The sequence below is a fragment of the Notolabrus celidotus genome, chromosome 1 (assembly GCF_009762535.1).
Source record: "Notolabrus celidotus isolate fNotCel1 chromosome 1, fNotCel1.pri, whole genome shotgun sequence".
Lineage (NCBI taxonomy): Eukaryota > Metazoa > Chordata > Actinopteri > Labriformes > Labridae > Notolabrus > Notolabrus celidotus.
In genome coordinates, this window is record NC_048272.1 from 12,529,848 (window position 1) to 12,553,521 (window position 23,674).

Genomic DNA, 23,674 nt, shown 5'->3' on the forward strand with positions numbered 1-23,674 from the left:
TATCTATTGTATTACAGTACTTACACCTGTTTTGTACCTTTGCCATTAATTATGTGCTGATTAAAGCCAACCCTTTTTACGCTCTGTGGTACTCACATCCTGAGCGCAATGATGGTGTACAATCTTCCCTTGTGAGGTAAAATAATCGGGTAAAGTAGGCAAATTAAAAGGGATAAACGTCTTTCTTCCCATCGAGTGTCTGGCAGCTCTGTTCAGACTTGAAAATTAAAACTAGAAAATAAAAAAGAGTCTTCAATTAGCGGAACGGATTGCTTCTGACATCGCTATGCTTTCGATGAACAGGGCGGCGGAAGACAGGGGAGAAAGGGGGAGGGCGCCAAAGTTAGGTGGAAGAAAGTTTCAGTTTTTTTGGGTTCAGTAGCAGCACGTGTGGAGAGGAGTGGTCTGGGACTGCAATAATGGAACCTGGGAGACAGAAAGGGAGGGAAGCGGGGCTCAGATTTCAGCCTGACAGGGGGTAAGGGGCCGGACTGATATTTGGGAATATACGAAGATTCATCGAAGGCAGCGGGGACATAAAACTACAGTGTCAGGCCCGAAGCGGTCGGTGCTGAGTTTGTGCTGCAGGTCCAGGTCCTGCCGCTGGATTCCCCCCATCGGTTTTTCTTTCTGGGAAGAGTGATTTTCGAATGGTTTGGCTTTTGTAACTGGGGACTCACACACCAAAATACTGAGAGAAGCCCCCGCTATTTTATTTCTCCCTAAAGGGCCCTGCATGTCTAATATTTAGACATGTTCATCTTTATGGATTCCAGGACTCTACTGCTACTTGTAGCAGCCCAAGTGTGTCTATTAGCCGTGGTGAGATGTCAGGAGGAGGACGACCGTAAGTGACACTTTTATTACACTTCACCAATGAATCAAATGAGCCATACAGTGCAGAAAGATTATTGGTGTTATTCCAAGTCAGATTGCTCAGAAATATTTTTATCTTGAGCCAAGCACCTGGACTTTGAACAGTCAAGCACTTGTTTTGGTGCATGCAGTGATTTGGGTTTTACGCACAGAAAGTTCACGATGATTTGGGTTATCCATGGCATGAAAAGTACTCTGACTGATAGTTGTTATGGATCTTCTTCCTGCAAATCTTTCGGATCCTATTGTGTCTGCGGAGCGTGATAAAACGCGATACATTAGAGTTGTGGACGTGCGTAAAAGTTCTACAGTGTTTGGAGAGATATGGCAAGTTTACGCAAAATAACGCGTACAGCGAAGGAGCTGTTTGCTTTCTCACTTACGTGGAGTTATTCTTATTAAGGTTAATATTTTTAAGTGCATGTTAATTCCCGCTTAAGTTCACATTCTCAGGGATTAAGTGTTGAAACTGAAAATCATCAAGATTCAGGTTTTGATCCCCAACAGTGGAGCCAGAAGCCTGATACCCTACCTCCCCCTCCTCTCTCAGGTCAAGCTGCTGGACACCTGTGGGTGCTTTAGGGGCCCTGACAGCCTCTCCTTTTAGCTGCAGATTCACTTAATATAGAGAAGGGAGAGGGGTGGGGATGGGCAATAAGTGAAAGGTGGCCGGGCTCAAGAGCCTGTGGTGAAAAGTGTTCACATTCCTTTGCTGTCAGGGGGCATCCAGACAAATCCTGGCTTGTTGAGGCGAAAAGGTGGACTAATAACCAAAAGTGTCTTTAAAAATGTCCTTTTAAGTGATTCTTTTAAAATTCACCCCTTCAAAGATCAAATGCCTCTGGTGTCATTCTTCATACCTGCAGGCTTTCTGCCGTCCCTCTTTGCAGTTTTTTTTAAATAGATTCGGAGTATCCATCGTGGTTATTGATTTTAGCATCCACAAGAGACATTAGAGAGTGAAGGTATGCCAGCAGATCAGGGCCAGAAATAATGTTCCATATGATTTCAGCATTTCCATCTGCTTAAAAGATTAGCCATAAGCTGTGACAGTCAGCCTGGAGAGAGACAGAGCCAAGGTGCAAGAGAGAGGTGATTGGAAAAATTTGAAACTTAGGGGACTTTGTTATTGATATGTTGAGAGGTGGTTAAAGCAAAGGAAAGGTGTATTTTCTTGAAAGGAAGAGAAAAAAGGAGGGGAAACTCATGCCAAAGCAATTGAAAGTCTCAGGTTACCCTTTCAGAGGAATAGGCCTCTGGTTATAATGCGAGCCCTTCTTTCCTCTGCATTTCTTCTGGGAGATGCTGAAGTGGCAGGCAGGTCTGATTGTGACCTCAGCACAACGGGCTCATTGGCCCCAAGTCACACAGAGGGGACAGGGTCAGATTTGAGGCCATTCATTAAGGCATGAAGCTAACCAGACAGAGAGAGAAGAGGACTCAAAGTTACTAAAAGCAGTGAAAGCGTTCAGGCCACCTCCTCCAAAGTACACCTGGGTTCACTTTACTGTTTTCATTGTTCATTCTACTCCCTCGAAAAGCAGTATGGCTGCCAACATATGGGAGAGGAGACTGACAAATTATCCACCGTGACGAAAAGCCAGCTTTCTATCAGCTTGCACATAAACAGAGGAGCCGTTGTCCCAGAATATCAGGGGAATCTTTCATATCAGAGCCAGTGAAAGGACAGGTGCAGTCTTATGATGAGCCTGCAACACTGACTGTCAAACCTGAGGGGTATTCGCGTGAAAGCTGACCACTTTTCTTTTCTCCCGGGTGTTTGAATTGGCATCTGATGCAGCTATGGCTTCCAGATGAGGGGGTTTAAAAAATGCCCCGTGTTTATACAAGGCGGTAGTTTGTGAATTGCTTGCTCTGTCCCCCTGCCCAGAAAGAGCTCATTCATTGCTGCTGGGGTCCGTTGGGTTACCTAGACTTAAGCAGCGCTCAAAGATAAATATAGCTACTGTACTTACTCTCACTCTGTACTCCGGACCCTGAGGCCTTTTCTTTTGGTGTGCTAACCACTTTCACCCCTCAGGTGCAGGTTCAGCAGCTCCAATCAGAGCTTTTCTTTCTTTCAGCAACTGTTGACTCTTTGAACTGCCAGACTGGAAAACGAGCAGGAATATGGCTCATTACTGAGTTGATTGTTAAAACCAGGTACAGTACCTGTATTGAAACATGCCCCACCTCCATCACGTTCAGCCCGGCTCTCTTTGCCAAGCTGTGGTCTGAACATTTTTCATGAACTGAATGCAAAGCTTGTCTCCTTTGAGGGTGTCTCCCGCAATGTAAACTCGCCCTATATTTAACATGTCGAGGAATTTAGGCACATGGGCTCCAGCTCCCGTGAAGTTGTTGGAGGTTTGCTGCAGGTGTTGTTCAGCTTGACTGTGATGTTAAACTGCCACCTGGTGGCTAGTTGGAAGATTGCATTGGTACTGTACTAATGTAGTAACTGATCAGTGTTGATTAATTATTAAAGGATAATGGCATAAGGGATTTTTCTTTCTTCTTTTCAAGATTTTACTCTGAGCTTTTTGGTCAGTACTTTGCTGAAGTTGCAGACAGAACATAGGGGAATAAGGTAGGGGACATGGATGGTACCACAGCTGGATGCAGACTGGGGAATTTAGGGCTTGTGTTGAGTATAGAGCTGCAACTTATTAGTTAAAAATACATATGTAAATTGACAAAACGGTGGCTAGTAATTTATTATTTGAGCTATTTTTAAAGCTAAAATAGCTACCCCAAACTTTCGCTGCTTGAATGTGAAGATTTAAAGAAGGTCCTTGAATGATGGTAAACTGTAGCTGAATTAAGCAATTTGCATGTATCCCCTTGTTGAGTATTACCAAGGGCTCTTTGCACTATTCATATTTTTTAGACAGAATTTTGCAACTTACCTAGAAAATAACTTTCCGAAATGTAGCCTGAAAATAAAGTTTTGTTGCAGCCCAAACATTGATACTTTTCCTTTGCAGAACCTGTGTAGTAAGACCAAGCTACATGGGTAACTTGAGTCATTATTGATGATCCACAGTTTAAGTTCTTGCCTTTTGTTAAAGTTACTTTTGTGGGGATTTTGCCTTTATTGAATAGAACTGCTGCATAGAGATAGGAAATGTAGGGAGTGGAGAGAAGGGGATGACATGCAAGCAAAGGTCATGGCTGGTAGTCAAATCATCGACCGCTTTTGTTAGGACTATAGCCTCTGTACAAGGGGCACCTGCCTTAAATGTGTAGCTAAACTGACACCCTAAGTTCTCTCTTGCTTACTGCTCATCCTAAACTGCTGAATGGTATATCATATTGAATTCTTGGTAGTTTAAAACAGTTGGTGGTTATTTTTTAAAAAGATTTAAGCTTCATGTCAGTTTTTGTATTTAAAGCTCCTGTGAGGAACTTTCTGTTTGTGTTGACTTTAGCACCCCCTGTGGACAAAGTGATACCCCTCATCTCTTTGCTAGTCTTATCCTGTCCATGTGTAAATTGTGTTATCTGACAAAAATGTCATCTTGCTGTCTTTTAACATTCAAATGTATCCCTCGATCTGCATATTTGCTTGGAAAAAGGTAAAAAGAGGTTTTTGTTGTTGTGCTGTAAATGATCTTGTGTGACTTTCTACCCTCTAGTAGCGGTTATAGGTATGAAAAATTACATAATTTTTTTTTTTATTCGCTTGTGGCTCTGTTTGCTGTTAAAGCTTGCAAGGAGGCATCACTGTAAATATTAGACTGTTTCATAAGCAGTTACTAACTCCTCACTGGAGCTTTAAACTTTGGAGTACCTGTTATAGCACTGTTGCATCTGTATTTCCCACCTTAACTAAACATAGTGTACTTTGCTTTGTAGTTTACAGACATGTTAGCACTTGCTGTAAATACAATTGTTGATGTTCATGAGTTCCACACTACTGTTAACATGATGCATAATCTCCTCTTTCCTCCCACCATCCACCTGCTCCGGCCTGTGTGTGTGTGTCCCTCGCTCTGACATCACACACACAGAGGATGTGTTTAGCTGTATACAGGATGGACAGCGCTATAGCGACAAGGACGTATGGAAACCAGAGCCTTGTCGCATCTGTGTGTGTGACACTGGAACCGTCCTGTGTGATGAAATAGTCTGCGAGGAGCTAAAAGACTGCCCCAAACCCGAAATCCCATTCGGAGAGTGTTGCCCCATCTGTGCTGCTGACCCATCTCCACCCATTGGTTGTAATTTATTTATCTCACACCTCTCATAAATAAATTACTCTGCATGATCATGTTGTTTATTTTGGGGAGAAAATGATGCTTTGGTATAAGTCAAAGGTCGACCAGGTGCAGCTTAACCTCTTTAATGCTTTGAATTCGTTCATACATGCAAACCTTTGATCTCAACACCATTTTCCATCCCTAAAAGAAACAAATGATCAGAAATGAAAGGCAACAGTGACACATCTGAGCAGATCTCAGTGAAATGCTACTAAAGCGCCATTTTTCCATGGCTGGCTCACCTTGGCCCCATCTTGTTTGAATCCTCTCTCCTTCCCTGAGTATGATGAAAACATGTGGGAGTCATTAAGGAAATACCTCAGTCAGGCAGACACAGCCTCACATTTCTACTCGATATCCTCTGTGGATTTCTGCAGATCTGATGTCGAGGAAAAGTGCGACACTCTGCTGAGACTTTTGAAAAAGGAGCTATTCACCAGATCCCCTCCTGATAAATAAAGAGCTTTATGGGTCAGCTCTGGAAAAACAAACAGAGTCGGCTGAGGGGCTTTGATGAAATCAGAAGTGTCACTGTTTGCTGCAATGCATGCTTGTCGATTTAAATGCTCATGAAAATACTTTTCTTCTGTTTATTAAGGCAAAGAGTAGGACTCTAACAGCAGAAAATAACATTAACAGCAACTTTTTTAAGTAATATATCAACAAAGGGCTGGCTATCAAACCTAAATACACATAAATTGACCTCAATCAGCATAGACCACTGAGTTTTGAAAATTGAAATTTGGCAATCAACATATCTTACATTCATAATCGAGCTCAGTATTGTTTTTTTAATGGACAGTTCCAGATTTGTGTCAAAATTTAAGAAAGTCTCTGACCAATTATCGAGGTAAGGGCTTTATAAGGCCGTTAGTATTTACACACCAAATTGAGAACTTGAGAGGTTTTTGGGGAAATCAAAGAAAAAGAAACAACAAGAAATACATAATTCTGCATTTATACTTACAAGTATGTATCTCAAAGGCACTTATCACAAAATATTGGTTAAAAAAAATCACGTTTAAATTCTCAGTGATATCCAGCCTTACCTGAAAATATGCAAACTTATACTGTTTCCATACTGCTGCTTATCAATGCTTATTATTATAAAGCTTTGCAACATCAACATGTCAAACCATGTCCTTTATCAAGATTCAGGGTATGACAGTAATGTTGCTTTCAACTGTCTTTAACCTGAAGCTGCTTTGCTTCTGCTTTGAGCTCTCAAGATGGTGATTCCTCCAACACTTTTTCATCCTGATGGGCTCTTTAGGGACCACAGTTTTTAATTTGGTGGTGGTCTTCAGATTAGTTCAGTTAAGAAAAGAACAACTGGATATCAGCACATAAAGACTCTCTAGGTTTTTGGAAATATTCACTGTAACTCAGACGGTTCAGCTCTGTTTAATGTATCTGCTAACTGTGATCTGTTTCTCCCCTTTAACCCGCCTGGATGACATATCAGGAGCACCCGGAGCCAAGGTGAGACACCTCAGGGTATTAAGATGCTCTGTCTGTAAGGATAAGTCTGTGTGTGATTGTGTGTGTGGCTCCCCAGCACCTGCAATTCTATCAATCCCAGACTGATATTAGTGCTGTAGAAACTATTGTTTATGGATTAAGACAAGACTTTGATGTATGAGAGTGTTGCCAGATGGACAATGGTTACTTCCTTCTAGACACTGTATGCCATATTTATGTGTCTGATTATACTGGCGGGGTACTTTATCCGAATATTTGGCCGTCACTGATGTCTTCAGTATTGCACAATTATTAGAGGTACACTGCTTGGGGAATTCAGGGCCCACACCAATAATAACAGTACTTCAGTCCTTCTTTGTAATTCTTTGTGTCTAAGCTTTGAGATCCATCATGTGACTTCTTCTGCCAATCAGAAGTTAGCTTGCCAGCATTACAGTCAACATAACAATAATATGTAATAAGGTTACAGACAAGCATCAGCGACTGATATCAGTGCAATGTACATCATTTGCCAATGGGCCAACAGGGCAAATATCCAACGATATAGATGTTCAACCAATACATCAGTGCATCCCTGCTTATCTCCCATCAAATCTACTTTCCAGATCCCCCCTCAGGGTCAGGGTTATGAAGCTGCTGAAATAGTTGTTCAAGAATCGTTTGGTATTTCTGATTGTAACTGCAACTTTTGTTTTTAATCTTTTCATCATCAGGGTCAGAAAGGTGAACCCGGAGACATTACCGATGTAAGTTGACACCACACGGCTCTTAAAGTACAAGCTACCATTGATGTAATTTCAAAATGTTCACTTGTAATTTTCTTTGGCATTAAAAGTCTCAAGTGAAACTCTTACAACCAAGAACTACAATATAAACCTGCATCATTACAAACGAAAGCCCTGCAGTGTGGCAGTACTTATTCTAGGAATTGGACCCTGTGAGTGTTTTTGTCTAAAATATTATACTATAAGATTATTATCACAGCTGCATGTATCTGCTGGAGACACTGATGTGGCAATGTAAACAGAGGCGGCCTCCATTCTTGTGGCCACCCCAAAATCCTGGGACTTGTGGTAAAATCAACTATTTTGGCTTCTAGACTTAAATCAACTCTTTTTCGGCAGCCTGCTGCAACAGTTGTTGGCACAATGTACTGAAATTGTGACATTGGACAACATCTTCATTGTGAGTCCTTGAAAGATAAAAATATTTTAAGTAGGTAAAATGCTTCCTCTGTGTTGTGTTTCTTTTAAATTGGAAACCTCACAACAGGAATGTAACATTGTTTAGATACTTTAATGTTAAAAGTCAAAGTAGATATGATTATTCTAGATAGTGAGGTTAATAAATGCATGTGTGAACACATACTAAACGCCACCCCTGAAAAGGACTTACTCCAGTTTAGCCACTCCAGTGAAAGAAGCCTGGCTCTGCCCCCGAATATGAACCATTACAAATACTGTGAAGCACTTTAATCCACACCAGGGCATCAAATTTGATAAGCTTGTCATTATATGTTCTGTATGAAAAAACACAATCTGCAAGGTAACCAGTAATGCAAGGGGTCAAACCAATGCACTATAATAGAAATACAATATTTCTATCTGAAGAATGAACTACTTAAAGTTTATATCACAGCATAGCACTTGGGATAAACTCCAGCCCTGGTATTTGCATGTACCTGGCAGGCGCTGGCTGTAGATGTGCCTACAGATAGTTTTCAGTGCTTACTGTTACGAAGCAACTACAGAATTCAAAGCTTCACTATCAGTGGGCCAAAACAGAAAGAAAGAGACTCTGGGAGCAAAAAGGAGGCAGGAGGTCTATAACCCGCTCATCAGGGAGACAGCCAAGCACAATAAGGCCTCCATACAATCCTCCATTAAGATCCTCAGCAGAGAGAAGAGAGAGCACTCCCTACTGCTGCACCTGGAAATGCTTTACCCCGTCTAAAGGGACTACAAGTCCATGGCAGGAAATAAGAAGGCATTGTTTACTGCATGTTTCTTATAACGCTCTGCCCGAAGAAATTAGCAATTAGCATCCTTCTCTGATGGGGGAAAGATAAAGTTTCCCCCGCCTCTAGTGTAATGTGGCCCCAACATCGCATATGCAAACACATCTGGCAAATGTAAGCTTTAGTGAGGGGCCTGATGTAAAAGTGGTCATATAGTACATTTACATGACTACAAAGGCTTTAAAAGGACCGTTTCATGAAGATCTTTGACATCTTTTCTCTATTTTCTTTCCTTTCCTTGCTCAGGTTGTAGGACCAAGAGGACCGGGTGGCCCAATGGTATGTACCAATAACTTAATCTATTAAAATTGTCTTTAATTTCTGATCTTTCAAAGCTTTTAAATCTCTTTTTATGTGAAGAGAATTCCACATAGAAAGGGGCTGTATTTGCCATAAATGTGTTTAATTTATTGCCAGCTGCTGTGACAGGAGACTGAAACTGATATGACATAACAGCAGCAGAGTTCACAAGCTACAGCTGCTTCTGCAGCTCACATACAGATACTGAGAAAACACCTGAGGTTACTGACTACTTCACTGTCTCCTGTTAACCAGGGCCCACCAGGAGAGCAAGGACCCCGAGGATCAAGAGGAGATAAGGGAGAGAAGGTCAGTTTGAAAAAAGAAAAAAATCGCCAAACTCGATGATCTCGTCATTTCAGCACCAAAAACTAGCCAAACACTCTGCTTTATAAGAAGTACAGACCGTCCTATTGAACCTGATAGCTCTGGGTGTTTTTCTTTGCAGGTGTAGGTGGGTGGATAGGTGGGTGGGGTATCTGTTATAGCTTGCAGGTTTGCAGAATGGTTTCTTTTCATGGAGCAGCTCAGTCTACCTAGTCATGTGTCGTTTCCATTAGGCCTTGTGGTCGGCTTATGTCTGGATGGTTTAACAGATGTGGGACTGTGGGAGACTCATAATGTAAACGTCTGATTTCCCACACTGACTGAGTGAGTGAGGCTGCAGAGAGAGGCAGTGTTGCTGCTTTTGCCAGGCTTTTATCACTGAATTAATGTAACAGCTATTGGATGTGATAATAGCTGCAGGTGAGGAGTTTATGCCTTGTAGTCGTCTTGTTTATGCAGATTAAAGCATACGGAACATTGGGTTTTGGATGGTGAAAGGTAAAGAGGTAAATCAGCCTTATAAGTGTTGAGCACATTCTTTGTTCAGGATCCCCTTGCAGGGTAGTTTGTCACTACATGCACAGAGGAATTCCAGGTAGTCTGATACTTAGATATCAGTGTTGTCTGAAAACTGGTTGTATTTTGTTTTGTATCGTGCATTTGTATGCAGCGTAAGCTACTTAAGCTTTTTATGATTTGTGTAGCCTTTAAAAGTCCAAATCCAAAAGACAAACATCAGTCCAGAATGATCAATATCAGGTGGAGTGGAGTTCCCTCGTGTGGACCCGTTAGTGCAGTTTGGAGAGGGTTCAACAGAGCATTAAGTGTCTGTCAGCTGTATCTGATAAATGTGATCCATTTGTGGATCATCTGCCAGCAACTGTGTAATGATTTATCCAAAGTACTTCTGAAACTCAAACACTGGCACAAAGGCCTGAAATTAATCAAGCGTGGCTTTCAATGGTTATTTTTTAATACTTAAATGTATTAATAAAAGACTTGAGGGACCACAGCGTTTAGCTTGGTGAGTTTAATATGATATAAAAACAAGTTATGAACTTTAACTGGTGAAATATTTAGTCTTTGGCTACTCTTTGTGCATTTGATCTAGATAAAAAAATGCTGGGTTAGTTGTTGAAATAGACAAATACCCATATCAGTGTCAAATCTCAGAAGAGCAAAAATGATCAGTGGATGAGCTGATACAAAATAAATCAACATTTCACTATTTTTGGACAAAAAGAGAAAAGAGTGAAAGATTCTGTTTGTTACGATTTTGGTAGGATGGTTGCATGGACAAAAATTGACTTCTTTTTTTTTTAAGATTTTTGGGGGTTTTATACATTTTTTGGTGTACAGGGCAGTGGACAGAGTTGAAAACAAGTAGGAGAGAGTGGGGAATAAGGACCTAGGATCTAGGCCGCCTGTTTGAAAGACCCCAGTCTCTGTTTATGGAGTGTTTAGTTTAACCATCGAGCTAACTCAGCCCCCCAAAACTTGAATGTTTAATAGGCATTTATATATTAACTTCTATAGTTTTTTAGACACACAGATTTGTGTTATTCTTAAGAGGTTGCTCACTTTGGCCATTTCATTTAGCTTACAAGAGGAAGCCAGATCATTTGTACTATTCATTGCTATTATATCTGAATATGTTATAATTCTTCAATTTCAGGGAGGCTCAGGTCCCCGCGGCAGAGATGGTGAGCCTGGCACCCCCGGAAACCCCGGCCCCCCTGGACCTCCAGGACCTAATGGACCCCCTGGCCTTGGCGGAGTGAGTGTCCCATGACAATTAGGGCTTTAGCATTCACTGCAGACACAGGAGCTGACAAGCTGATGCAAGGCCAAGAATGGGCTCAGTCAGACTGGGTGGAATAAGCAGAGAGAATGGTTAAAATGAAGCGAGACAGGAATCCAGGAGCACAAAAGATGTGGGAAATCTTTCACGGCTTTGGAGGAGGCAGAGAGACAACAGCGAGTAGAAGCAGAGAGAGAGAGAGAATAGGTGGAATGCCTCTCATTCTTTCAGGAGGAAAGGAGGGAGGAGGTGGACTGAGAAAGGGTGCAGGGCAGGAGGTAGTGATACAGAAAGAGCTTTTTTTGGCTGGGGATGACGGGGGTAAGGAGACTCTTTGTGAAGGAGAGGGAGATGAAAAGTATTCACATGCCCTCTGTCTCTCCTCATCAGGAGTCACATAATTAGCTGACAAACCACTAAAGCTAATCCTAGCTGTCTTTAACTCTCCTGACAAAAAGCATATCATCCTACAAACCTGAGACATCAATGAAAAAACTCTTGGATTAAGATCAATACATACAATTTATCATGGTAACTGATACATTTCAAGCAGGGTTTTACAGATAATACTGTATCGGAAATGCCTATAATGCAGTCTAGAATACAGCTAATGGTATTTATAAGCTAGTACGCTAGTTAATGCTAAGATATTATCCAAGCGTAATAAATTATATTGTTGCTTCTTCTTCGCCTTTACAGCCCAAATATAGTCCTATAATATGGCTAACACCAGTAGCAGTTAAGAAGAGGGTACAGCTAACATGAATTGCTAATTTAGCTAACTAACAAAATGAGATCGAATCTCGTCTTCTAATCTGCTAATCTGCGGTCAGTCTGCATGTGCATCCTTTTCTTTAGAACGACTGTGTTGTTTTACCTGGATACAGTGATGCTATTTTTTGATTGGCTGTTGGGTAGCTATATTCCTGTCTTTCTTTTTGATTAGCTGTTGCGTGGCAAGCTCCTTCTGAGAAAAAGCGGCGCAACTTGGTGGTCGTTGTCCTAGAAATTATTGTGCGTGGGAAATACAAAGTGTGGCGTGTAGGCAGGTTGAAATGCGTGTGTCTCACGCCCAATGCGTGGGACTTGAGAGCCCTGCATCTGTTTCTGAAGCGCTGTTTTGAGGCAAATTGTCGGCGGCAGCCATATTGCTGCTGTTGAGCGAATGCGACATTAAGAGGCGGGCTTTGAGCCTCCTGTGCCCGCCTGTCAATCAAGTCAGCTGTGTCTGTCATTGGAAGACTTGTAATCTTAATAAATTGAGAAATTGTTAGAAAAAAATTCACCCCCCGTACAGTGTGTACCGATCAGGAAATTAGCTATCCAGACAACACTCATTTTCCGGTACTTCCGGAGCCAGCCTCAAGCGGATCCTGAGCCAGGTCATTAAACAATGATGGCAACGCATCACATTCGCACAGGCTTAATACTATAGCTAATAGCTGTTGAATATAATTATCAATATGTGTATTTTTTTATCACATCAATATCAGGTGAAAAAGCTAAAATGTTGGAAAAGGTAGCAAAAATAAGTGGTATTGGAACATCACTAATTTTAACTACCTTTATCTTCTTCATTATCAGATGCTTCAACCTGCAGTAGTGTGCCCTCACAAGCTTACTTTCTTTCACTGATGTCATAAATGTATATAAATGCTATAAAATACTGAGCAGTCCTTGTATGACTCAATAAAACCTAAATCCTTCTTTCTTTGGTCTTTTCCAGAACTTTGCTGCTCAGATGGCCGGGGGCTTTGATGAGAAGTCTGGCGGCGCACAGATGGGTGTGATGCAAGGACCAATGGTGAGCGAGCGAAGCTGAGACCTGCTACAACTTTCATGGTCAATTTTTGTTTTTACAGTCCACTGCAAAATAGTTTGCTTGGACGTACAATCATGGAAGGGTCAGCTTCCTGACATGAACCAGAGAAGCATTTCAAGGGTTATCAAATATGAAACCCATGAGGAGGACACATCGTCATTGTTCTTCACCATCGAGGAAGTACCAATGAAGGATTTAAAATACTCAAGGATGGGAGGAAACACTACAAGGCTAATCTAATCTCAGTGATTTGTAGCAACATCACATTCCCCCCCCCTACTTTGTGAAGGGCTTTGAAGAAAATTAAGAGATTAAAAGTCCCCCCCACTGTGTTGGACAGAAGACAGCTCTGAGTCCTGACTCCTGATGGAAAATAAACACCTCACATGGAGTAGAGGGCGCATTCTGTAACTTGAGGAAACAGCCATTGATTGTCAAACCGCTGCTGCATATGGTTAGCTGGCATGGCAGCCTGCCGGGGACGGAGCGAGGAGCACACTGGGAGCTATTTTGGTTTTTGAGAGCTGAAGAGAAGCTTGCCAGTGTCTCAGCCAAGCAGAGGTTTGAGACGCAGGGAGGAGGGGATGAGGGGAGAAGGAGGAAGGAAAGGAGGGGGGCTGGAGTCAATCAGATCCCCACAGCCAGCAGCAGTTTTTGTGGCTTCACTCCTGCCTGTCCCTCCACTTGTCTGTCTCGCCAGAATACTAGATCCTTTCTGAAGCCTGCCATGTTTATTTTGGCGTTTCCCAGCCTGCAGGGTCGTGAAAGAACTAACTAGAATTAAAACTTGAGTCAGAGTCAAGCCTTCATAAACTTCCTCAGATCATCCCCACCCCCTACCCCTACCCCCTACTCCTATATTCTAAACACTCAAACAACACTCCTACTCAAATGTATGCACACACAAGTGTATGTATGCATGTCCCAAAAACACACATTGAAACATCCTGCAGATATAGAGCCCCATTGATTTAGGTTTGTGGTAAAGGCTCACACACTCACTGAAAGGTGACTTTTATTAAATTCTGAGAACCTTCTGAGATGATGTTTTCTTCAGCTGCCAGCACCAATCATGAAGCTTAAATGTGACTTTTAGAAAAGACAGCTCACTGAAAGGAATATGTTTTTATTAAAGAGGAAAAAACTTTCACACAAATTCCAAATCAAGCAACTCTTTCACTGAATTTTGTAAATCTTTATTGACACCCACTCCTTTCGTCCCTCCAACAGCTGATTTTCTTTGTCTGTTTTTTTGAGCATTTTTGTGTCACACAAAGTGGCAGACAGAGGGAAAAAAGGCAAAGGGGATTTGGTTCATAGCCGCTGCTAAATGTGATTTTCTCCTGTTGAGCAGTGATGCATGAAGTTCAAGCAGAAGTTAACTTTGGCGTGTGACTCCAGCCAGAGGCTCTCACAGAGCAGATTAAAGTTCAGGCCGAGAGAATTTAGCGGAAGAAGTCTCACCTCCTGTTTTTGATGCCTTAAATCCAACATTTAAAGGATGAAGCATTGTGCTGAAGCCAAACACTCCAGTATTTTTGTTGTTTTCTTTCCGTGTCAGAGTGTCAGAAGTCATGACGAGTTCAAACACACTTCCTAGGAGTACACTTTGGCAATGACCTTTGAACTGTAAGAGTTCACAGTGAGTGGGAAAGAAGCTTAGAGGAGAGGGGAGAGAGGAGGGAGATTACAGTGAAAAGAGCAGAATAGTGAGCAGAGGAAGGTCTGAATGCCACTGAGGAATTTCAGGCGATTTATGGATTTGACAAGTAAAGCCGTTCAGTTTTGTGAAGCTTTAGGGCAAAGCAGGTGGTAGCTTCTTTTTTTTTCTTTTTTTTTTTTTTTACAGGTTCTGGATAAATTCAAGGGGACAAGATAACTGCCTTCCCCTCAGCATCCACATTCTGAACTTCAAAATGTTCCCAACACAAGAGTCTGTTTTATGGGTGTTTTTTTTCTGTGCTGCTAGATGTGATTATAAGTCCTCATCCTGATGTTGTGTCTCTCGTCTCGTCTCTTCTCTTCCCCTCAGGGCCCTATGGGTCCCAGAGGACCACCTGGCCCCAGCGGATCACCTGTAAGTACCTCCTGTACACCCAAGACAGCACATAAGCCAGATGCACCTGCACACTGAAGATCCTGCGTTCAATCACACTCAGGATCCTCTCAGGCTAAATCTCATAATTGTAACATGCATGATGCCACATTGTCTGCTTCCCCTGAGTCCATTTCACAATAACAATGACCCCAAAATGAACCCAGACTTCACCAACACAAGCAAGGCCAACATACCAACAGCTGACGGAGATGAATGTTTACACACAGCTCTGTTTTAAATACCAGTGCCCAGGGGGGAAGGTCTGTGGCTTCTGTCTCTCAGCTGTTGGCTTCAGGGCTTTTTCCAACGTATACCATAACCTGAACATGCTGCAGAACACCTGACAATTTAGACTACCCGTCTTACACTACTGTGTACAGACAGACCCCACCTTTTCTGCTCTTACCTGATAACAGGCTCCACCTGTTTGAGCCCACCCAGACTCCCCCCCAAAAAAGCTGTTAAGATGTAGGCAATGCCACCTGACATGCCTCAACCTGATGGGTTAATCATCTGAGCCCATTTGGAGATACCTTTTCTCTCCTTTCAATGTTTCTAGACAGCACTCAGACAGGGAAGTCTCTCAAAAAAAGAGGAACACAGCAACATTAGAGCTAGCTGCACTGTGATACAGATACACACATGGATGCACATGTAGTTATCTACTTGTTGTGGGTGCAGCAACTCATACAAATGTTACATTTGAAAATGTAAATAACGATATGCATTAAATGAACAGCACATTACATAACTTCATTACATATTAAGACTCAATATAGACTATGTATGTTGTTACTTAACAGTTGGCAATAAAACTATTATTTATTGCTGCAAATGATTATTGACCTTCAGGTTATTTGCTCCTTTTCTGAATTATTTGTCAAAAATGTAATTAATTAAAATCCAATTTATAATTCTTATTGACTAAAATATCACATAGTACAGAAAATACTCATCATGATCTCATAAAATTAAGGAAAATTTGTTCAAACAGCAATCAGCAGCAAAATAATACATTAACGTTATAGAAGATGAGACAAACCAAGACGTCCTGAAATGTATCTTAAATGGCACACGTTTATATTTAAAAAAAATATATCATATTCATGTCTATGTCTATTTTGTTATTATTTATTCTATAAAATGTTACTCTATTGTTATTTTCGTATTATAATTTTAGAAACGGAGCCTCTCAGCAATACATTTCACATAAATGTGCTTGTATAACCAGTGAGAATAAATATGTTGAATCTTGAATATTTCGTAATTAGCATTAACTGTAATGGTTATTTGATAAAGACAAAAATCCCCTGTATTTGTTGTTGTTGTTGTTGTTGTTGTTGTTGTTGTTGTTGTTGTTGTTGTTGTTGTTAGTATTTAACTTCTTCTCAGGCATTTAAAAAATATGAGTCTCATTAAACCACCTTTCCCTTTTTTTCTACATCACAGGGCCCACAAGGTTTCCAAGGCAACCCAGGAGAGGCTGGAGAGCCCGGACAATCTGTAAGTACCCCAAGGTGTTCAAGTTTTAACCTCAGTCCATACCAAAGGCCAAAAATGATACCATAGGATACCATTTATTATTCTTCCCCTTAAGGAGATTTGTCTTTAACTCAAGTGTTGCACACATTTAGCTTCCTCCACAGTTGGATTCATAGATAAATAAATAAATAGAAACAAACAGGCCAATGTAAACAAAGAAGCACAACAAATGACAAAGTTTGCACCACAGCTACACTGAATCTCATTTCCATTCTTCATCTTTGTATTAACTGGCAGCTCCCTCCTGTCCTCTTGACTATTTAAAAGATTTAACAACATTAAATCTTAATAACAGTTATTAGAATCATACTCTTTTCATTCTTCCCTTCATCGTGTTAAACCTACTTTTCCTCACTTTAGTTTTATGACATTTCCATAAATTCTTCCAAACACTTTCTAACTTTTCCTCACCACAGCTAACTTCTGTTTTCTTCTGCGCTTCACCTGCCAGCTCCTCCAATTACAACATAAACAACCCTTTTCAGTCAATATTCAACACTCGCATCTCAAAACCAAGTCTGTGTGAAATAAATCAGCACACTAAAACGTCTTTCTGCTGTTGAACGTTACTTCCTGTGGAGCACTTTTGAAGCCTGTCCAATATTTGTCAACCCTCTCCTGCTACTTTATATCTCAGTTTAAATTACTTCCTTTGCACCAGTCCCACTTTTAGTCTTCTCTCCATCTTTACCCTCTCTACCCCTCCTGTAGTTTTCTTTTCTAACTAACCTCCAACAAAGCTTCCAGAAATCAGACCCCTCACCCTCCCCTGTCCTTCCCGAACTCTCTGCAGGTAAACCGAGCAGGGTCGTTCACCCCACCGCTGTGTTAATCTGCTCCTGTGGAGTTCAGATATGCAGCCTCTTCTCTTTTAAAAGTGTTCCAGCACATCATTATGTGTGATTAAAATCAAGCTGCCTCCCTGCAGATAAGTCGACAGTTTGAGGAAGGGTCACAATGTCGAAAGCAAAGTGTTTGTGAAGACCAGAGATAGATTTAGCCTTTAAAAGATCACAGAGTTTAAGATTCTTGTGCTTGTGTTTCCCATTTGAGTAAAATGAAAAAGAAAAAACCTTTAAGTAGCTTATTCAGACAAATAAAAAAAAGAGAGAACTATCTTCCTTTATCATACCATTCTGTTTTTTGTTTGAGGTCAGTTTTACATTCAGCCTCTGCATTTTAAAATGCATTTTTGTCTGTAGTTCCAGCTGCGTAGTTAATGCTTGCAAACATCAAAAAAGACGAGAGAAAGTCAGTCTAGATGGAAAAAGGGGACAAATCTGGTTGACCTATCAATATGCATAAAGAGTGAGAGAACCTGGCAGACAGGGAGAAGAAGAATGGAAACATCTGCACTATGAACTTTGGAGTTTTTGGAAAAGGATATGGAGGAATTTGTTCCATCTTATTGGCTTAATGTACTCTATAAATCCTGTTCACTCTGAGCTCTTCCATCACATCGCATTGAAAAAGACTGTCATTACCGTAATGCTCAGTCAACAGCAGCACTTTTTTCTGTCTCACTTGTCCAGTAAAGATCATGGACTGTATCAAACATGGACGTAGTCTCAGTGACATCATCCATTGGTTTCTGAGGAGACATAAAGAAGTCCAAAGATGGCGGTCACGATACTGATAATGCTGACTGCAACTAACTTTCAGCTAATCTCAAAACAGAGGTCAGAGGTTGAGTTGAGTCCTGAGCCTAACCAGCTGGCAAACAGCTACAACGTCACTAATTGTGCTATCTCTTTGCCTTAATATAAGAAACGCAGATGAGTTCATATAAATCAGCCCCTGCATAGTTATCATGAATAAAGAATTTAGGTATTTTTTTGTACCAGGCTGTGAGAGTGTATTTAATATGGGGCCTCCCTGGCTTTTGGAAGCAGCCTCAAGCGGACAACCGAATGAGTGCAGTTCTTGAACCAACACAATATCTTTTTTTTCAACACTGGAGGTCACTGCTTAGTTAAGACAGAATGACACAAAGCAAATGTTAAAGTTAATAAAAATAGCAAAACTTAAGAACCTCCCCTTAAATATCATATAGAGAAAAGATGGCAACAACTTCACAAGGGTATCAAAGATGATTGTTTCAATCATTTTGGCCATACCTTACCCTTTAATCCTGCTCACTTTTCTCTCCTGTCATTGAATAATGTTTTCACTTGACTCATGTTGTTGTCTTTGTTGTTCACAGTTAATAAATATAATTCCTTTCATTGGCTTTAATATAAAGAGATGCATAAATAAATTAGAAAGAAGAGTTATATAATATTGTACTGAACAATGAGACACAGCTGCCAAAACAGATTGTAATAAATTATGTAGTAAAAAGATTATTTGTGTCACGTATAGTTGAAATGATAATTGAAGTCATACGTTGAGCTGGCTGGCTGTGTCTGTGTTTAGTCAAAGCTAGTTGTAAATGGATATACAGCTGGAATTGTTTTGAGTCAGTCTTAACTGTGTGCTGTTGCCCCCTGTTGGTCATGAGTGGAATCTCTGTCTCACCTATGTTTGTTTTCTTTCTCTCTCTCTTTACTAATAGGGCCCCATGGGTCCCCGTGGCCCTCCCGGACCTTCTGGAAAACCTGGAGACGATGTAAGTGTCTGCGTCACAGCTTTATAAAAAAGTAAATATGTTCACAACAAGGCATGGCTGATACCCAGAGCAGCTAATGTGCTGTCCTTGTATCACCTACTCAGGGTGTAAACATCAGATATTATTCCATTATCTATCCCTTACCTATCCCATTAGGGGTCACAGAGAGGCTGGAGCCTATCTCAGCAGTCATTGGGCAAGACACAGGGTACACTCTGAACAGGTCACTAGTCTATCACAGGGATAACAAACAGAAACAAATAACAACACTCACACCAACGGGCAATTTAGAGTCAGCAATGAACCTGTGGAGCATGTCTTTAGACTGTGGGAGGAAGCTGAAGTACCAGGAAAGAACTCACGGGGGGGACATGCAAACTCCACACAGAAAGGCTCCTGGCTGACCGGGGGGTTCCAGACCAGGAACCCTCTTGCTGTGAAGCAATAATGCTAACACAAGTGCAGCCCCCAGGATATTACTTTTAAATAAAAGTCAGAGCCTCCGCAGTAAATAAATATGATTCTAATGGTCATTTTAAAAAACTACTAAATAATAAGCCTCCTCCTCACTATTTTTGTATTCTACGGCTCTGAAATATTCTTGATCATTTAAAGCCATATCAAAATAGTTAGTTAGTTTGGAATAATACGTGCCGTACTTCCAGAGAAGATGTGCAAATATACTTAAATTTACTGTCATAATTAATTGATTTGAGATTCAAGGCTAACAAAGCAACTGTAATAGTACTAGAGCAGGAGACATAGCATGTGTCACTTTGCTTCACATTAAGGCCTTTACCATAATTTATTTATTCACAGGTATATTGCTTAGATACTGTCAAGGCAAGGCAAGTTAAGTTTATTTCTAAAACACAATTCATACATGGAGTAATTCAAAGTGCTTTACAGAGTTAAAAACAAAAACCAGAACAGTAACAATCAACCTGAAGCTGGCTCAGACTTCTTGACACCCCCGCAGGGAATGAGAAACTGAATGAGAAACAGTAGATTGGATCCTTGATATACTTTACTTGCGCAAACTAACATTATCTTAGTTAGTTTTTTATTTTTTCCACTCCTAAGATGTGTTGCCTCTTTAACGGATGGGGATATTGTTTATCAAGGTGTAATTCCCCTCTTCAGCCACACGATGGAAGCATGCATGATATATCACAACTTGTCCACTAGGGGCACTCACACCCAACATAAACCACATCAAATATACAGCACCATGCTTAGATTAGAACAGAAGAGACATGACATTTGTGAAACATTTTTAAGAAAGTTTTAACTCTGTTCTGTTTTAGGGTGAGGCTGGAAAACCTGGAAAATCAGGCGAGCGTGGACCATCCGGACCTCAGGTGAGATTCCTCTGGCTGATCTTTCATTCAGACTGTTTTTAGGTGCTTAGATGAACAGTTCACTTGATGTGGTTTACTTTGTAAACATGAATAAGAGCTGACAAGTATTATTTGGAGCCTGAACTTAAATTATGATTTACAAAGATTGATCCAAATTGGAAATAACAGCTTTAAGGTATGTTTTAAGCCTTTTGATGTGTGGCTAGTATCTGTCCTGATATAATCTGTACCTCAGTGAGTGAAAAATAGCAACATATTTATTCCCTAAGCCCACACCATAGACTGCATAAATAAGGCCCACATCCATTCCTGTGTATTAATGCCCTGCATTATGTCTCCTGCTGCATCATAGGGAGCTCGTGGATTCCCAGGAACTCCAGGTTTGCCCGGCATGAAGGGACACAGAGTGAGTGGATCTGTTGGAGATTTCAAGGAAAATCAAATTTCCTTTTTGTGTGTCTTTATTAATGTTTTCCTACTATGCACCATCTCTCTGCTACTTACTTCAGGGTTACTCTGGTCTTGATGGACTAAAGGGAGAGACTGGAGCTGTTGGTTCTAAGGTATAATTATTTACTGTTCTCCACTTAATTACAACAATTAATCCATTGTTACTATTCCCTAAGTATTGTTTCCTCTCTTTAGGGTGAGTCTGGCGCTCCTGGAGAGAATGGCGCCCCTGGACCAATGGTGTGTACATTTAGGATATCACATTAACAAAAAAAGTTGCACAAATCCAGTCTAATTTAAAACGATGAATTCATTCTCCTCTCTTTCACCTCTTTCACAGGGACCTCGTGGTTTGCCTGGCGAGAGAGGCCGTCCTGGGCCTAGTGGAGTTGCTGTGAGTGTCATCTTTTTTTATCTCAAACACACCGTCTGAATCACAGTAGATTGAGCTTTTACCTTACCTTTCTTATCAGTGTCTCCTTCAGAGTCAATAAAGATATAGCAGTATATTGTTATCAGAATCAGGAGCAAGCTAATTGTCAAGAATGATTATTGAACTGTCCATTGAACTGTCAATGGGCACAAACAGTCACAGTATTAAGATTAATCAATTTCACGTGTGTGCAAAAATAACTTAAGCATTCGCTCAAATGTGCATTAATAACTGGGTGTATAGAGTTCAACAGTGCAGCTTTCAGTGCACCAAACAAAGGCTCTTGTTTACAACAGTTCAGAGCAGTTAACCTGAACGTGTCAGGTGTAATCTCTTAATCCTCTGTACTTTTTTCTGAATTGGATAATTTGTGTTAAGTACTTTTTCCTGTTCTTAATGAGGACTTAAGTTTGAACTGAAGGATTTGATGCTGGTAATGACGTGTTGTTTATGCAGGGAGCACGTGGAAATGATGGCCTGCCAGGTCCTGCTGGTCCCCCGGTAAGTTCCTCTTTTTGTCTTATTTCATTTTTTCATTTTTATCATTTGATTCGAGTAAGAAAAACATCCGCACTTCTCCCCTCACTACCCCCTGTGCTATATGTAGTAGTCTACACCTGGATGCGTCAGTGAACTATAGCTGAGTTGACACACTGTTCTTCCTCTCTGTAGGGCCCTGTTGGTCCTTCAGGTGCCCCAGGCTTCCCTGGCTCCCCTGGCTCAAAGGTAAGTCGCATATTACCTTCTTAAACCCTCAGTTCTTGTTTTTCTCCAACTCAAGTCGGTTCACTCTTTGAACGAAATCAGGAAACTTGAATGAACTCTCACTCTTGCTCTTGCTTTCGACTTATACAGTACAAATACACAAAGTGGTGTGTAACAGCTGAGAAGTTGTGGTTTATATTATTTTTATATTGTTAAAAAAGACCTTCTTAATATACAAAAATGTAATATATAAAAAAACGTTGGCACACAGCTCAGGGTGGATTTTTCGGGGACAAGTTGAAATGCTTTTGTGAAATCAGAGCAGGCTGCCCTGCATTGAAAAGAGCTTTAAGCCTCCATCTGTGTGGAAAATTAAGGAGGAGGGGGCTTTAAAGTGTTATCCCCCCCCTCTCTCTGACTGGCTTTTTCTTATTCTCTGCCTCTGCTTTGCGTCTGATTTATTCCTCGTGCATGGCAGACAGGCTCGGCTCTGTGCTCCAGGGCCCAGCGCTGGTGGTGGTTCTCTTTCTTCTTCTAGGCCCCTTGATAGTCTGGGAAATCTTTGAGGAATCACAAGCCGAGGATTTCTTAACAAAATCCAGGAGTTCCCCTTCAAGTAATAGAGGCAGACTTAGCCCAGGATGTGACAATGTGTGTCTGCATGTGTATTTATGTATCATATCGTTTTACATGCACAAACACTGGAAGCTGGTCTGCGAGAGTGTATGAACCTCTTTTGCGTGAAGGTGTTTTTTGTGCAACTTGAGAATGTTCTAGAGTCCTCCACGGAGAGGAGGAATGTAAAAGCTCTCATATTATGTTACTGTGCTGATGCACCTGAAGGAGCCTGCTTTAGAGCTCATGAAGTGCAGGTTCGTTTCCTCTTACCGCCTCATGAGAAAAGCTTTAAAGAAGACTCAAGACTTACACAATAAAGAGCTAGCAAGACTAAAACAACACAAATATCACAACCTTTGCTCTAACAGTGCTTGTGAAGTGACAAGATAAAACTTTAGTGAACAATTTTAACTGCTAGTAAAAGTGGAGCCAGGGCCCCTGAGATGCTGGGAATTGTTTCTGTAACTTAAAAAAAATACAGGCAGATGTTCCTCTTTTAGTTCCCCTTAGTTTCAGAGACAGTTAAAATGGTATGCTCTTGAAAGTGAGCCTAGGGAAGAGTAGAAATCCAAAACACAAGACCACCATATTCACAAACACTCATAAAATCTATGTGGGTAGTGCTCTTGCGTTGACAAAGTTTACAAAAATGTCAAATAGCAATGGAATTTCATTCACTAGCATACTGAAAAAGCTGCATACCAGCAGAGTGGTAAAATGTCTGGATAGTGTCCAAAAGTTCCTGAACCAGAGGGTCTGCAAAACATTACGCACCTGGTTTTGAAAAGCACACTGTGTAACTGCAGTCAATTGAAGAGTGTTTCTCAATCAATATTTTGATAATTTACAATGGATTATTCAGCCAACACACAAATGTATTGTGTGAATATCATTGCGCTAATTTTGGTGACTTTGCTTATGCATCTACAGTACGATACTCTGTAAATTATATGGAGTCACAGTCTACTTCTC

At 41.0% G+C, this 23,674-nt stretch overlaps 1 protein-coding gene across 1 annotated transcript in view; it reads left to right on the forward strand.

Moving 5' to 3' along the window:
* Positions 1 to 231: 231 nt before the first annotated feature.
* The window catches only part of col2a1b (collagen, type II, alpha 1b), a 52,996-nt gene continuing 29,553 nt past the window's right edge, over positions 232 to 23,674 (forward strand). The window contains exons 1-18 of the mRNA XM_034690199.1: positions 232 to 847; positions 4,890 to 5,096; positions 6,604 to 6,620; positions 7,334 to 7,366; positions 8,884 to 8,916; positions 9,193 to 9,246; positions 10,940 to 11,041; positions 12,792 to 12,869; positions 14,920 to 14,964; positions 16,435 to 16,488; positions 19,082 to 19,135; positions 20,443 to 20,496; positions 20,849 to 20,902; positions 21,006 to 21,059; positions 21,142 to 21,186; positions 21,287 to 21,340; positions 21,836 to 21,880; positions 22,052 to 22,105. Of these exons, the coding sequence (XP_034546090.1) occupies positions 754 to 847; positions 4,890 to 5,096; positions 6,604 to 6,620; positions 7,334 to 7,366; positions 8,884 to 8,916; positions 9,193 to 9,246; positions 10,940 to 11,041; positions 12,792 to 12,869; positions 14,920 to 14,964; positions 16,435 to 16,488; positions 19,082 to 19,135; positions 20,443 to 20,496; positions 20,849 to 20,902; positions 21,006 to 21,059; positions 21,142 to 21,186; positions 21,287 to 21,340; positions 21,836 to 21,880; positions 22,052 to 22,105 (1,131 nt within the window). The 5' untranslated portion in view covers positions 232 to 753. The remainder of the gene's footprint in view (positions 848 to 4,889; positions 5,097 to 6,603; positions 6,621 to 7,333; positions 7,367 to 8,883; positions 8,917 to 9,192; positions 9,247 to 10,939; positions 11,042 to 12,791; positions 12,870 to 14,919; positions 14,965 to 16,434; positions 16,489 to 19,081; positions 19,136 to 20,442; positions 20,497 to 20,848; positions 20,903 to 21,005; positions 21,060 to 21,141; positions 21,187 to 21,286; positions 21,341 to 21,835; positions 21,881 to 22,051; positions 22,106 to 23,674) is intronic.